This window comes from Alternaria infectoria, assembly GCF_024043175.1.
Source record: "Alternaria infectoria strain BMP 0036 chromosome Unknown scaffold_8, whole genome shotgun sequence".
In the NCBI taxonomy this organism is placed as follows: Eukaryota; Fungi; Ascomycota; class Dothideomycetes; order Pleosporales; family Pleosporaceae; genus Alternaria; species Alternaria infectoria.
The window spans coordinates 101,211-114,699 of NW_026250697.1; the positions used below are offsets into that span (position 1 = coordinate 101,211).

At 55.0% G+C, this 13,489-nt stretch overlaps 5 protein-coding genes across 5 annotated transcripts; 2 read left to right on the forward strand and 3 right to left on the reverse strand.

Annotated features, from left to right (window-relative positions):
* Positions 1 to 2,440: 2,440 nt before the first annotated feature.
* J4E92_005453 (uncharacterized protein) lies at positions 2,441 to 3,208 on the reverse strand (the record flags this gene model as incomplete). Its single annotated transcript, XM_051496834.1, has 1 exon — positions 2,441 to 3,208. One exon carries the CDS (start codon positions 3,206 to 3,208, stop codon positions 2,441 to 2,443), a length of 768 nt encoding a protein of 255 aa, XP_051352494.1.
* Positions 3,209 to 3,927: 719 nt separating this feature from the next.
* On the forward strand, positions 3,928 to 6,061 carry J4E92_005454 (uncharacterized protein; the record flags this gene model as incomplete). Its single annotated transcript, XM_051496835.1, has 4 exons — positions 3,928 to 4,014; positions 4,070 to 4,806; positions 4,856 to 5,730; positions 5,781 to 6,061. 4 exons carry the CDS (start codon positions 3,928 to 3,930, stop codon positions 6,059 to 6,061), a joined length of 1,980 nt encoding a protein of 659 aa, XP_051352495.1.
* Positions 6,062 to 6,796: 735 nt separating this feature from the next.
* On the reverse strand, positions 6,797 to 7,849 carry J4E92_005455 (uncharacterized protein; the record flags this gene model as incomplete). Its single annotated transcript, XM_051496836.1, has 2 exons — positions 6,797 to 7,808; positions 7,845 to 7,849. 2 exons carry the CDS (start codon positions 7,847 to 7,849, stop codon positions 6,797 to 6,799), a joined length of 1,017 nt encoding a protein of 338 aa, XP_051352496.1.
* Positions 7,850 to 8,861: 1,012 nt separating this feature from the next.
* On the reverse strand, positions 8,862 to 10,264 carry J4E92_005456 (uncharacterized protein; the record flags this gene model as incomplete). The annotated part of the gene is made up of 2 exons (XM_051496837.1): positions 8,862 to 9,908; positions 9,956 to 10,264. 2 exons carry the CDS (start codon positions 10,262 to 10,264, stop codon positions 8,862 to 8,864), a joined length of 1,356 nt encoding a protein of 451 aa, XP_051352497.1.
* Positions 10,265 to 10,763: 499 nt separating this feature from the next.
* On the forward strand, positions 10,764 to 13,263 carry J4E92_005457 (uncharacterized protein; the record flags this gene model as incomplete). Its single annotated transcript, XM_051496838.1, has 2 exons — positions 10,764 to 12,653; positions 12,712 to 13,263. The coding sequence occupies 2 exons, from the start codon at positions 10,764 to 10,766 to the stop codon at positions 13,261 to 13,263; spliced, it is 2,442 nt and encodes an 813-aa protein (XP_051352498.1).
* Positions 13,264 to 13,489: the final 226 nt, after the last annotated feature.

The window sequence follows — 13,489 nt, forward strand, 5'->3', positions numbered from 1 at the left end:
CCAATTCCAAGAAAGCGTAGCCGCGGACGAAAGCAAGGGATCATCACCAAGTAGGTGGCAGGTGCAGCCAGGCCACCCCGGTAGAACAAGAGTTTGAGGACCAACCGCTGCGGCTCCGCGTTGGACCTGATGCACGTAGTCGAATTGGCGGGAGGGCAGATCTGCCCAGACCAGAGCTCGAAGGACGGCCAGGTCTTGATTCGCCGGAGTCATGAGGAGTTCATCCTTAGCTGCGGACGTGGCTTCCCTGGCGACGCATCCCCAGAAACAACAGTGGCGTTCCGCGCAGTCACATTGCACACCCCAGACCTTCTGCCTATAACACCGTCGGGGCTTATCCAAGAGTGCATGATAACGAGCGTCTGAATGGGCGATTGGAGATGTAGATTCCCATCGAGGACTCTACGATAAGCATGCTTCTTCGTGAAACACAATTGATCACACTCTTAGCCTCGCCGTATTGGCAAGACCTCGGCGACCCTAGTGCCCAAAACGGTCGCAATGCAAATGGTACGCATTGAACGTTGTAACGTGATCGTGATCCGACTCAGTGACAACCAGTAAGGGATCTGCAGCTGCAGGAAATAAGATCGGTTCTGCGGAGTCGAGTGGAGATGAAGCACGCGAAAGCTGGGGATGTGTGCGGAGCCTAGACTTTGGAGCTAAATGATCGTCGGGCCGTCACTTATTGGGGTTGACTTTGCGGGGAAAGCGTACTAGGAACGCTAGATCCGGATGAGTGGTGCAGGCGTTATTCCCAAACGTCATGTCGCCACGGCATCTCTGAAGCCGCGCATGAGAGTTCCTTTTGACGTCTCGCAAACGAGTCGCGTAGGCGACATCGATTACTGATGGTGTGGCTCCAAAGTGCGATCGTGTGCAACGTTGCAATTGAGGCAGTTGCAGATCTGTGTGACGAGAACGACCAACTGCTTCGACTCAGTCCAGAACATATGCAGTCCGGCCTCGTGCGGCGAAGCTGTTGTGGTTGCATGTGCATCTTATGGTCGATAAATCAGTTCCGCAGTTGGTGTCAAACTGCAAGGGAGGGCCCAGAGCCAGCCCCCGCGTTCCACTACCGAGGTGTGCATGGTGGCTTCGGAATCTGGTGACTGGTATCGAGCGTAGGGCATTTGGCGAGTAGCTTGCGCTCATCCGACCACGAAACGGGTAGGCGGCGGATTGATTCCGCGAGCAAGCCCGCCTAACCCAATCCAGCCTACGATGCGGGAAGACTGGTGGTTTTTTGAAACCAAGCCCCGGGAATAGATAGATGTACAAACACTGGGCTCGTGGTTGGAGTGAATCGAGGCTGGCATATCGCATCAAGTGTTCCGGGGAGTTGCATTGTTTCACGCAGGCTCCAGTCGCACTCGAAATGAAAACCTGGTTGACCGCACACCGCAGGTCGCACGACGATTCCCAAAATTCGTTCCGATTAACGCGCTCGCAACCTCTTAGTCGGTAATAGGCAAGTTTGCCAGGTGTCCAAAAGGCAGACCGCATCTTCCGTGGATCCGAGCCATCAGGATCCCAGTAAGACCGCGACCCAGGATTCTAGCGGCGTATGCCGTGACCCCTCTGATCAGAAGGGATTCGGGCTTTTTGCGATCACAGGGAACGACGCTTCCGGTCCAGCACAAAGTTGTCCATAGAATCTGCATCGCCTTATCCATCGTGAAAGCATGCATCTGCTCTGCGGGACATGCTTCCACTGCGTATGGGCTACCGGCATCCGAAATCGGCATCCGAAGAACGTGACACGAGATTGCGACCAAGAGTCCTATGCGGAGTGTGGATCATGCGGCGTTGAAAGTTCATGTGGGTAGCCTTCGGAGGGTTTCGGTCTTCGGTGCTTTCCATTGTGAAGTGCCGAAAGCTGGTGAGAAGGTACAAGGAGATACAGATCGTCGGTACATTCGGATGTTGGATGGCTCAAAGTCTCCTCGTCGTCGTTCGCACCTTCTGCTCCTGGGGACCCCGTACTTGCTCAGCATGGACAGGTGCGCGTCACTCCTGCCTAGTGCCGAACGACTGTCATAAACTCGTTCGCCATGATCGCGAAATGTACCGATGATCGAGTCGAGCAGATTGCGTACAGCGGTGATTAGTTGGTTACTGTCTTTGCGAAGGGACATGTGTTCCGCGCCAGTCAACATGATGCAACGTCAACACAAGTGCTGGTGGAAGAGGAAGGTGCATTGCACGTGCTCTCAGCGAAGATGAGATGGATCAGTTTGAGAGAAGGTACCAAGCCGGCGCATCATTCTCTTTATACCTGCGCACATGACGAGACGGATGGTGGTGATGAGAAGATAAGTAATCTCACCCGGCTTGTTTGTTCGCCTTGTTCCCCCTTCCCCGACTCCGATCCCCCGCTGGATGATCAATGCGAGAAAGAATGAGAGCTTCAACGGCCGTATGGTCATCCATAGCGACCTCAAGCTCCGCCAACTTCTTCGATAACCTTCTTGAGGTTCTTTATGTCATGCGCGAAACGACCCAGGAATAAGCCATCGACGCCTTCGGAAATCTTCGCAAAGGTACCAGGGCCAGCACTTCCTCCGTAGACGATTCTTGTGGTGCCCGCTCTGCCAGCAGCCAGCTTCCTAAGCTCTTTCGTAACATTGACAACGTGGTCGGGGTCGGCGGGCTCCTTTGCGCCAATGGCCCAGACAGGCTCGTAGGCCAGGATTACCTCAGTGTCGTCCGGGACCGCAGCCAGCACTGACATGACCTGGGGTTTGCACTCTTGTATAGCTGCACCGACAGCTGCTGACGCGACGCTGTGGTGAGTCTTCTCGCCAATGCACACGAGCGGTATGAGGCCGTTCCTCGCTGCTGCACCAGCCTTCTTCGCGACCGTCTCGTCTGTCTCGCCGAATATGGCCCTCCGCTCCGCATGTCCAATCTCTACTATGCGCGCACCTGCCTGGCGCAGCACCAGTGGGCTGACCTCGCCCGTGTATGCGCCCTTGTCCTCCCACATGGTATCTTGGGCGCCAAGCATGATAGACGAGGACTCGAGGATGCGGGCAGATTCAGTGAGCGAGACGAAGTCGGGGATGACGAAGAGATCGATGCGCGAGTTCCAGGCGTCGCCGTCAAGTTGCAAGACGCCGCGGACGTAGGACAGGGTGCTGGGCAGGTCGAAGTACATCTTCAGGGAGACGCCGACGATGCGGCGGGGGCGCGTGATGGGCGGCATAGCTGCGGTCTGTGTATGTGTGTATGAAGAATGTTACTTGTAGAGCGTCTGGCAGCTTCGCAAGCACACTCTTGCGCAACGATGATGATCCGGGGTTACCGCATAGGGTAAACCCGGGGAAGGGACAATTCGGCCACCAGCGGTGGAGGGGAGCTCGTGTGGGACGGGACACGTTTGTGGGGCTCCATGCCACATCCATCATCATCACCTGCAATGCCACATTATAATATGCGCGCCTCGCGGCCTGCCCAAGCGCTCTCTGCATCTCCTGTGACGACGCGCGCCCACCGCATGCACAAGTTGCGTATAGCCACCGGATCGTCCAGTGGTGCCAGAGCAGCCATGGCAGACCGCCGAAGATGGGCCACGCTTGGCAGGGCTGGAGGGCTCCGATTGTGCCTCCGTACTGCGCTAACCGCTTCAACGTCAACCTTCCGCTAAAGGAAAACTGTACATCAACGCATCACTCACCTCCCGCCTACTGACCGACCGCAAGACAGCAGTGGTACATGTCGCGGACACTCGCAGATCGCTGGGCCCGCAAACGATACTTTGGATAGCTCGTGTCAACACCGCAGTACGCAGCATCCTTGCACATCGCCCGAATTCCACCGCGGGGTGCATATCTCTTATATACATTTCACTAACGTCGGGAGAATTGACGCAGACTCTACATTCTCCTCCCTCTTCTTTTTCTAGTAGTCCTACACCTCTCCATCATGCACATCTCTCAGAAACTCGCCCAGGCGCGGGAGGAGGGAAAGCCAACCTTCTCCTTCGAATTCTTCCCGCCCAAGACAGCGCAGGTACGTCGTACCCTGATGGCCCTAGCACAAGGAGCAGGAAGCTGATTTCATCTAGGGAGTCCAAAACCTCTACGACCGCATGGACCGCATGCATGGCTTCGGTCCACAGTTCATCGATCTCACCTGGGGCGCCGGTGGCCGCCACTCCAAGCTGACCTGCGAGATGGTCAAGGTCGCACAATCCGTCTACGGCCTCGAAACCTGCATGCACCTCACGTGCACCGACATGGAAAAGTCCAAGCTCGACGACGCCCTCCGCGATGCATACAACGCCGGCTGCACCAACATCCTCGCGCTGAGGGGAGACCCGCCGCGTGAGAGAGAAAAGTGGGAGGCGACGGCAGGTGGCTTCCGCTATGCCAAGGACCTCGTCGTATACATCAAGGAGAAGTATGGAAACCATTTCGACATTGGTGTGGCCGGATACTCCGAAGGAAGCGACGACAATGACAACGTCGATGAGCTCATCGACCATCTCAAGGAGAAGGTGGATGCCGGAGGAACCTTCATTGTCACGCAGATGTTCTACGATACCGACCTCTTCCTCGAGTGGGTCAGAAAGGTTCGTGCCAAGGGCATCGACGTTCCCATCATTCCTGGTATTATGCCGATCCACACATACGCCGCATTTTTACGCCGAGCTCAATGGACCAAGTGCAACATCCCCAAGAACTGGACTGAGGCGTTGGAGCCTGTCAAGAACGACGACGTCGAAGTCCGTGAAGTTGGCAAGACTCTGGTCGCAGACATGTGCCGGCGGCTGATCGATGCTGGTATCATACATCTGCATTTGTAAGTTGTCCCTCCGAGGCAGCAATATCCCCCGGCTAATTCCATATAGCTACACCATGAACCTCGCACAAGCCACCCGCATGGTCCTCGAAGAACTAGACCTCCTACCAGACCCCGAGTCACCGCTAGAGAAGCCCCTTCCGTGGCGGCCTTCCCTGGCCCTCAACCGACGCGACGAGAACGTGCGACCCATCTTCTGGCGCAACCGCAACCGATCGTACATCGCACGTACACAAGACTGGGACGAGTTCCCCAACGGTCGCTGGGGAGATTCTCGCTCACCTGCGTTCGGTGAATTGGACTCATATGGCATCGGTCTGAAGGGAACCAATGAGCAGAACATCAAGCTATGGGGCACACCAATGTCGATTAGGGATCTGTCCGAACTCTTCGTACGCTACATGGAGGGAAAGCTCGACTCGCTGCCATGGAGTGAACAACCCATCACAACTGAAGCGGGATCGATCACGGATGATCTCATTGACCTGAACCGTCGCGGTTTCCTGACCATCAACTCCCAACCTGCTGTCAATGGAGCCAAATCCTCGGACCCTGTCTTTGGTTGGGGTCCACGCAATGGTTACGTCTACCAGAAGGCATACCTAGAAGTGTTTGTCTCTCCAGAGCACATTTCGGAGATCATCACACGTCTCGAGCGCGACCCTGAGTTCACATACTACGCGGTCAACAAGGATGGCGACTTGAAGACGAACGCTCCCAACGAAGGACCAAATGCTGTTACTTGGGGTGTCTTCCCGGGCAAAGAGATCGTGCAGCCAACCATTGTCGAAACAGTCAGCTTCCTCGCCTGGAAGGACGAATTCTACCGTCTCGGACAGCAGTGGGCCAACTGCCATGCTGGTGTCAGTCCTTCACGTTACGTGATCCAGGATGTTGTAGACACCTGGTACCTCCTGAACATCGGTGAGTCTATTCGCTTACTCATTGCGCTTTTTCAACTAACGCTCTTGCAGTACACAACGACTTCCACGCCACTCGCGGCATCTTCCCCATCTTCGACGGATTAGAAGTCAAGGATATGGACAAGCCCCTGGTCGACCCCAACAGCGTTGACGTGCCTGGCACCAACGGGGAGGAAGCGAAGAAGCCAGTAAACGGCGAAAGCAATGTGAACGGCACGAACGGCGAGAAAGTCGGACCTCGCAAAGAAGAGAACCCAAGCCTCATCGACGCTGCCAAAGCAGCCGCTGTCGAGGTCACCAATGGCATGAGGAGCCTTGCAATGTCCAACTAGGCTTGCATGGATTCTACAACGACACCCGGTCTCACTGTATTCAACACATTAAGACCCAACTCTTGAGGAGCTTCCCTCGGACAATCTCCACCATCACTTCGGTCTTCAACAACATACGCAACAGAGTCCCTTTTTCAACAGGACTCTTGCACTTCAACAAGCGCAAATCTCTCCGACTCTTTATATCTCGGCGCAAATCGGTCATAATAGGTACTTTCAAAAAGTGAAAGCATTACAAAGCATATGCATATGCATCTGGGAGGCGTCATTTCAACCCGACGACCGTCACACAAAAATTTAAGATCATGGTGCGGGAACCCTAAAAAAGTTCAAGAAGCATAGTTTGGGGAGGAGGAGGGGAATGGTGATGTGGGCATGGCCTGCCTTTCTGAGATACCCGATTGCTGCCCTCAACGGCGGCGGTCAATTTTGATGATTTACGTTCTTTAACATTGTGGTATACATGTTGTTGATATAGATAATTGCATCTTATCTTCATCTTTGATATCTGACTAAGTCCATGGAAGACACTGGAGAACATGGTGTGGAAGTGATCCTTGTGCTGAGATAATTCGTTTGTCTGTCATTCTACCGTGTTGGCATGTATGATTTCTTTGTAGTAAAGTGAAAGTGTGAAGTATTTTGACAAGAATAGAAACCAATCACGCCATCAAGACGTCTTCATCCCGCCTTTCCTTCCTCCGATCATCCAAATGTCAAGGGGGTATCGGGCATCTAAGCACCAATTCCACTTCCAGCACCCTCACCCTCACCAGCTCCAGCACCCTCGCCGTCTCCCTTACCACCGCCAAACAATCCACCGAGCCAGCTCCACCAGCCACCGGAACCGTTGTCACCACCAGGACCCTGCTGACCATCCTCCTGACCAGGCAGCTCAGGCATACCGGTTGGCTTAGGTCCACGCGTCATCGTCTCCATGGTAGTAGGCAGACCAGGCATGCCAGTACCAGGCAGACCAGGGAAACCACCTGAACCACCAGGCATGCCAGTCGGCATAGGGAAAGAAGGAAGGTCAGTCGGGAAACCACCCGGTCCACCAGGTCCACCAGGTCCCTCAGGCGCACCAGTGGGCAAACCCGGGAATCCGCCTGTGGGCGCTGGGAAACCGCCGCCGGGGCCCTCGGGGGCACCAGGAGTGGGAGTGGGTAGGCCGGGGAATCCACCTGGAGCTTCTTCGCCTCCGCCAGAGGAGGACTCAGTAGGAGCAGGTGCGCCGCCGTTCTCAGGGTCTGCGAGCGAGAAGGAAGGGAGGGGCAGGTCGCCGCCTTGGCGCGGGGCGAGCTGGTAGTCGATGGCTAGGTTGCGGGCGGCGCGCGCGCGGACGGGCCATGAGGGTGGCATGTTGCTGGAGCCGCCTGGACCGCCGGGACCGCCTGGGAAGCCGCCGGTGGGCATAGGCATGGGGAAGCCGGGGGGTGTTGGGGCGCCGGTGCCCATGGGGGGGCCCATGGGAGGGAAACCGGGGGTTGGTGCGCCCATGGGAGGGAGACCGGAGGGAGGGCCCATTGGGGGGAAGCCTGGGGTTGGGGCACCCATTGGAGGGAAGCCAGGTGTTGGTGCACCAGTTCCCATGGGAGGACCCATGGGAGGGAAACCTGGGGTGGGGGAACCCATTGGTGGCATGCCCATGGAAGGGAAGCCAGGAGGAGCTTGGGGAGGAGCCTGACGGGTGTCCTTGGTGCCGAAGATGGCGTCGAGGTAGTCGCCGAGGGGGAAGGCGGCAGCGCTGCTCGAGAGAGCGAGGACAACGGGGACGGAGTACTTCATCTTGATGGAGATAGTGTAGAAAAGTCCGTGTGGATGTTTGAGGCTGAAGTTGTTGAAATGTAAAGATAGTGGCTCAGCCAAAAAGAATGTATATACCACTAGGATATCTAGAGAGAGTGAACTTGGGTAGAGCAAAGAAAGGCCTGCCCGAAGTGTGAGAGAGAGAGGAAGAGGAAGAGAGAAAGAGTGCTGGACAACTGATCTGTGAAGAACTGTGTTGATGATCCAACAAACTGAGGCCAGAGAGCCCTAGATATATATTCTTCTGTTTCGTTTCGGAGATTTCCAGGCCATGATCTACCCATGATCAACCACTCAATTCATCTCAAACCAGCATACCCGCGGGCCCGCCGCCCCCAGATTGCCCAGTCGTTTGAAGTTGCTGGAGCTGGGAGAATCACTATGAGCAAGCGTCTGTGCGCCCACCTGCTAGTTACAGATAAGATCGATCAAGACATTGCGAAGACGCGGCGGCGCGGGCTTGGTGGGCAATCTCTGCAAGTCTAGCCAGGAACCGCGTCTGCATGGCCTGATTCGTAAATTGTAGTATGGGGATTTCATGCCGATCGCTTGTGGAGTTTCATGACCTTCTCCAATGGAATCGTTGTGCACGCTATAAAACAAAGCTGTAAACAGGTGGGTGACAAGGGCCAAGTCGGTAATTTGCGTAAAAGCAAGGCTGCGATGGCCATGGATAGATTGGGTAGAAAGCCAACATGTTTCGAGGGAGAGGTCGAGATGCGAGCGGGAGGGCCGATCGCATGTTGATGGTAGTGGTGGGTCTGTTTCAGGCGTACGCGTACCTCGACGCCAAGAGGGCATGTCGCTAGCTGATTGGCGCAACCAGATGCCGACCATGGTTGCTCTGTAACAGGAACGGGCACATCGTCTACTTGAGCATCGGGAGACCTGCTTGGTGTTTGAAATGTAATAACGGCGTGATGTGTGACGTACTGCCGTGCGGGACGCAGACCTCGGCAATGAACTACGTCAGGCATCCAGAGGCATCGGATCATATCCATCCAATTCTCCTTGCAGCATATCCCCAGCCACTCAACAGTGCGGTCACACCTGTGAAGGCGATCAACGCGCCATATCCGCTGCCATAAGCAAAGCCTGCACTCCAATCACCAGCATGTAGCAATGCTTCTGAGAGCGGACCACTGCACAAGTTGCCTACTCCTTTCCCAGCTGATAGGCACGCCCATACGAAGCCAGAATCCGCGCCTCTGCGCTTCTTTTGAGTGTCTGCAACGATTGCACTCCAGGCGCTCGATTGACAGCCAGCAAAGGCGCCGTAGACGATACAAAACATGTACAATGGCGCTAGTGATGTAGAGAACCCCCACAGTAGAAAGATGCCGACTGTTGACCCCAGCGCAGAGACCATAAGGCAGGTCGTCACATGGTACTTGTCGGTAGCGATACCCATGCATAGACATCCGACAAACGCAGCGGCGTTGACGAGGATGATAGTGACGGTACTTTCGATGCTACCTGCGCCAATAGACCGAGCAAACGTGGGTAGATAGATTGCTGGTAGGAAGAAGCCAAGACTTTGGATGATGTTGCCGGATTGCAGGATCAGATAATTCGAACAAGTCCAGAACGACAGATCGAAACCTCTGGACTGCGATGTTTGCGATAGTGGAAGTCGAGGCTTGAAGAAGAAGACTATCGGAAAGTTGAGGGCCACGAAGCTGAGCGCACATACTCGTAGAGTTGTCCGGAATCCGTATGAGTGTAGGAGCCATTCGAGTATAAGAGGGAGGATGGCCCCGCTCAATCCCAGACCAGCCATGGTGGCTCCATAGGCAAAGCCTCTTCTGCGTACCCACCACTCTTCGATGTTGAAGAGAATTGGAGTCCATGCGAGGCCGCCGCCGAGTGCGTACAAGATGCCTTGAGTGACTATAAGGTGCGTTACGCTCGTTGACAGAGATCCGAGACCCAAGGAGAGACAAACGATAACTAGACCGACTGGTGTGGCCCAGGTGCGGAATTTGGGAAAGTATTTGAGCACGGCAAACCAGAACGCGATATCCATGTACATGATGCCCTAAAGGAGTGTCAGAATGGGAACCAACCAAGATTCGTAGAACATACCATTGCGCAAGCACCGACAACGGCTATGTTGCTTTGACCGGAGAACTCCTCACTAGTAGCATAGTATTCTTGGAAGACACCATAGCAGGAAGGAAACCCCCAGATCATCGCTTCAAGCATAAAGCAGGCGAACAGGCAGAGCCAGGCATCCTTACCACCATCGGTGGGCGGAAGGGAGAAGCCATCGTCACTGTTGAGACGTTGATCGTCATCTTCGTGTTGGCGTAGTATTTCGATATCCGTTGTCGCCGCCGAAGGCTGCTGTGGGTAAGTGGTCAAATCGACCTGGGTGGTATGATTTGAAGCCATTGAGTGCTCAAATTTGATGTTGAATCGATGGCAGCAGACTCATACTTATTTACAGTCTCCATGGTATGTTGAGATAAGTAGTAACGCCGTTAGCTTGGGAATCACTTGTAGGGCGTGCTCGATGTACGGTCGAGTGGGGCTCTGAGGCCCTGGGCCCGTCGGAAAGCGCAAAAGTCACGACAAGAGCCCGACTGCGGAGCCATGATGACTCAGTCTAAGGTCCGATATGGATTGTACGCTTAGTACTGGCGCTCGGCTGGTGTGGTGTTTGGTGCTCGTCTGCATATGGAGAAGCGAGGGTGGATGGCTCTTGGGATGATGCAGGGGCGCCCGGGCGGGAAGCGGAATTGTAGCGCGACGCGACTTGTGGATAGACGCGCCTTGACCAGCGCTTTCACCACCTCGAAACGTTTGGCGCATACGACCATCACGATGCATTCCCAATAACGAACAGCCATCAACTATACATACACGATAATAAAACGTCCCAAGTACCGCAATGGACGAATCGCCACGTTCTTCTAAGCGGAGAAAGCTCGACACCCCGAAGCGCACCGAATCGAGCCCGTCAACAAAGCCGTCAACCAGGAAAGCCTCTGGCAGGCTTGCAGCCCGAACCACGACGAATACGAACGGCGATTCTGAACAGAATGTGGAAAAGAAGCCAGCGCCAGTGCGTAAAGGCCGGGCGCTGAAGGGCGCAACAAATGGCACTGCGACAAAGCGTGCGGCAGAAGAAGAGATTGACATCTACGATGACATCGAGGGCGCATTGAACGTCGAAATATCCTCACGACCAACGCGGGTCCGCAAACCTTCGCAGAAAGCGCTCAAAGAGAACACCCCAATCGCGGCGCAGGACAAGGAGGAGACGCAAACAAACACACCACCGAAGCGAGGAAAGGGGCGACCTACAAAGGCGGAAGTTGCAAGTCGGGCCGCTTTGAAAGAGGCATCGACGGATGTCATCGCACCTGCAAAAGTTGCAAAGGCTGTACGGAAGCCAGCTGCGTCGGCGCGCAAACCAGCTGCCCCACGAGCGAGTGCGCGCAAGAAGAGAGACCCTAGTCCTATCCCCGAGGAGGATGAGACGGATGAGCTGCAGAACGAAACCAAAGCCGCTAAGACCTCGAAGCCACGCTCCGTACGAAAGCCGGCTACCAGTACACGAAAGAAGGCAGCAGCGACAGAACCCGAGTCGGAAGAGGCAGTCGCAGCCACGCCTTCCAAGTCCGCCAAGCGACGAAAACCAGCAGCAGAGCAAACAACCATACCGGAAAGCGAGGACGAACTCGGCGATGGCTCTCCCACAAGCAACAGGAAGCTCACTGCTAGTGCACGAAGACGCTTCAACCGCACCGATCATATCGCCAACAACGACGAGGAGCGCTGGTCGAATGCGGAAGAGCAGGCCAATGGTCATGACGAGGATGATATGGAGGTAGATGGGAACAGCATCTTGGACAGTTTGCTGGATCCCACGGAACCCAGTCCCTTCAACAAGCCTACATCAGCACAGAAGGAAAAGGAGAAGCTCGCTCTATCGGCCATCTATAGCGACATTGCACCGGGCCGCGAGCTTGATCTCTTGAGAACTATCGTCATGGAGCGTATCACCGGCAAACGTCCATCGCCTCTAGTTGGTTTAGACGAAGAGTACAAGTCTGTGCACCAGCTTGTCGAGCATACTATTACTGCTGGTGAAGGCAACTCAATGCTCGTCATCGGAGCCCGGGGTAGTGGGAAGACGGCACTCGTCAACAAAGTCCTTTCCGAAGTCTCCAAAGACAACGGTGGTCAATACCACGTTGTCCGGCTGAACGGCTTTGTCCACACAGACGACAAGATTGCACTCCGTGAGATCTGGCGCCAGTTAGGGAAAGAGATGGACATCGAGGAGGATGGGAGCGGCCCGGGAAAGAACTATGCCGATACGCTAGCGACGCTGCTCGCTCTGCTTTCTCACCCATCCGAACAGACTGGTGAGGTAACTGACGAAGTCGCCAAAGCCGTCGTTTTCGTCATGGACGAGTTTGACCTCTTCGCTCAACACCCCCGCCAGACGTTACTCTACAATCTATTCGATATAGCACAGTCACGAAAGGCGCCCATCGCGGTCTTGGGACTGACAACACGCATCGACGTGACTAACAGTCTCGAGAAGCGTGTCAAGAGTCGCTTCAGCCACCGCTACGTACATCTCAGATTGGCAACAACGTTTACCGCCTTCCAAGAAACATGCAAAGCGTGTTTGTTAATACAGCCCGAGCAATTGAGCGTCGAGGAAAGAGGTATACTAGAAGGCGGTACCAAGACCACGCCAGCCAGGAAGGGGAAGAAGGGCGACACCAAAGAAGACGCACTATCCCAATGGAACACCAACATCTCCGTAAGCCCATCCCACACACTCCCTACTAAACCACAACGAAGCTAACCCTCCGTCCCAGAAACTCTTCTCAACCCCCACCTTCCTAACCACACACCTAGCCCCAACCTTCTACCTCTCGAAATCCGTCCCCAAAATCCTAACCACCTTCCTCCTCCCCACCGCCACCCTCTCCCCAACCACGCCCTTCCAACCCACCACCACCCTCTCGTCCCCAGACTCAAAACTAACTCTCATCCCCTCGCTCTCCCAACTCTCCCTCTCCCTCCTCATCGCCGCCGCGCGTCTAGACATCATCCACGACTCCGACACTTGCAACTTCAACATGGCCTACGACGAATACGTCACCCTCGCCAGTCGCGCGCGCATTCAATCGGCCGCAGGCGGGCTGAGCAGTAGTAGCGGCGCGAGTAAAGTGTGGGGCAAGGATGTGGCGAGGCGCGAGTGGGAGGGGCTTGTGGAACTGGGGTTGTGCATGCCGGTTTTGACTGGAGGGGCTGTGGGTGCGTTTGGGATGGTTAGGTGTGATGTTAGTTTGGAGGAGGTGGGTGAGGTGCTGAGGGGGGTTAAGGGTGGGGATAAGGGGTTGGAGAGGTGGTGTCGGAGTATCTAAGTTTTGTTGAGAGCGAGTTTGGGGTATCTGTGTTGGATGGGATGGTGGATGGGGATGGATTGTTGTTTGAATAGCATAGCGGGAGGGGGTTGGGTGGGTTGTTGTTTTGATAGGCATGGCATAGCATAGCGGGTTGGCGTATTCACGTTTTGAAGAGAAGGAGTACAGCAACAGATCACGTTTGTAAGATAAGTATAGATCGTATATTACCATTTCAACATTGATT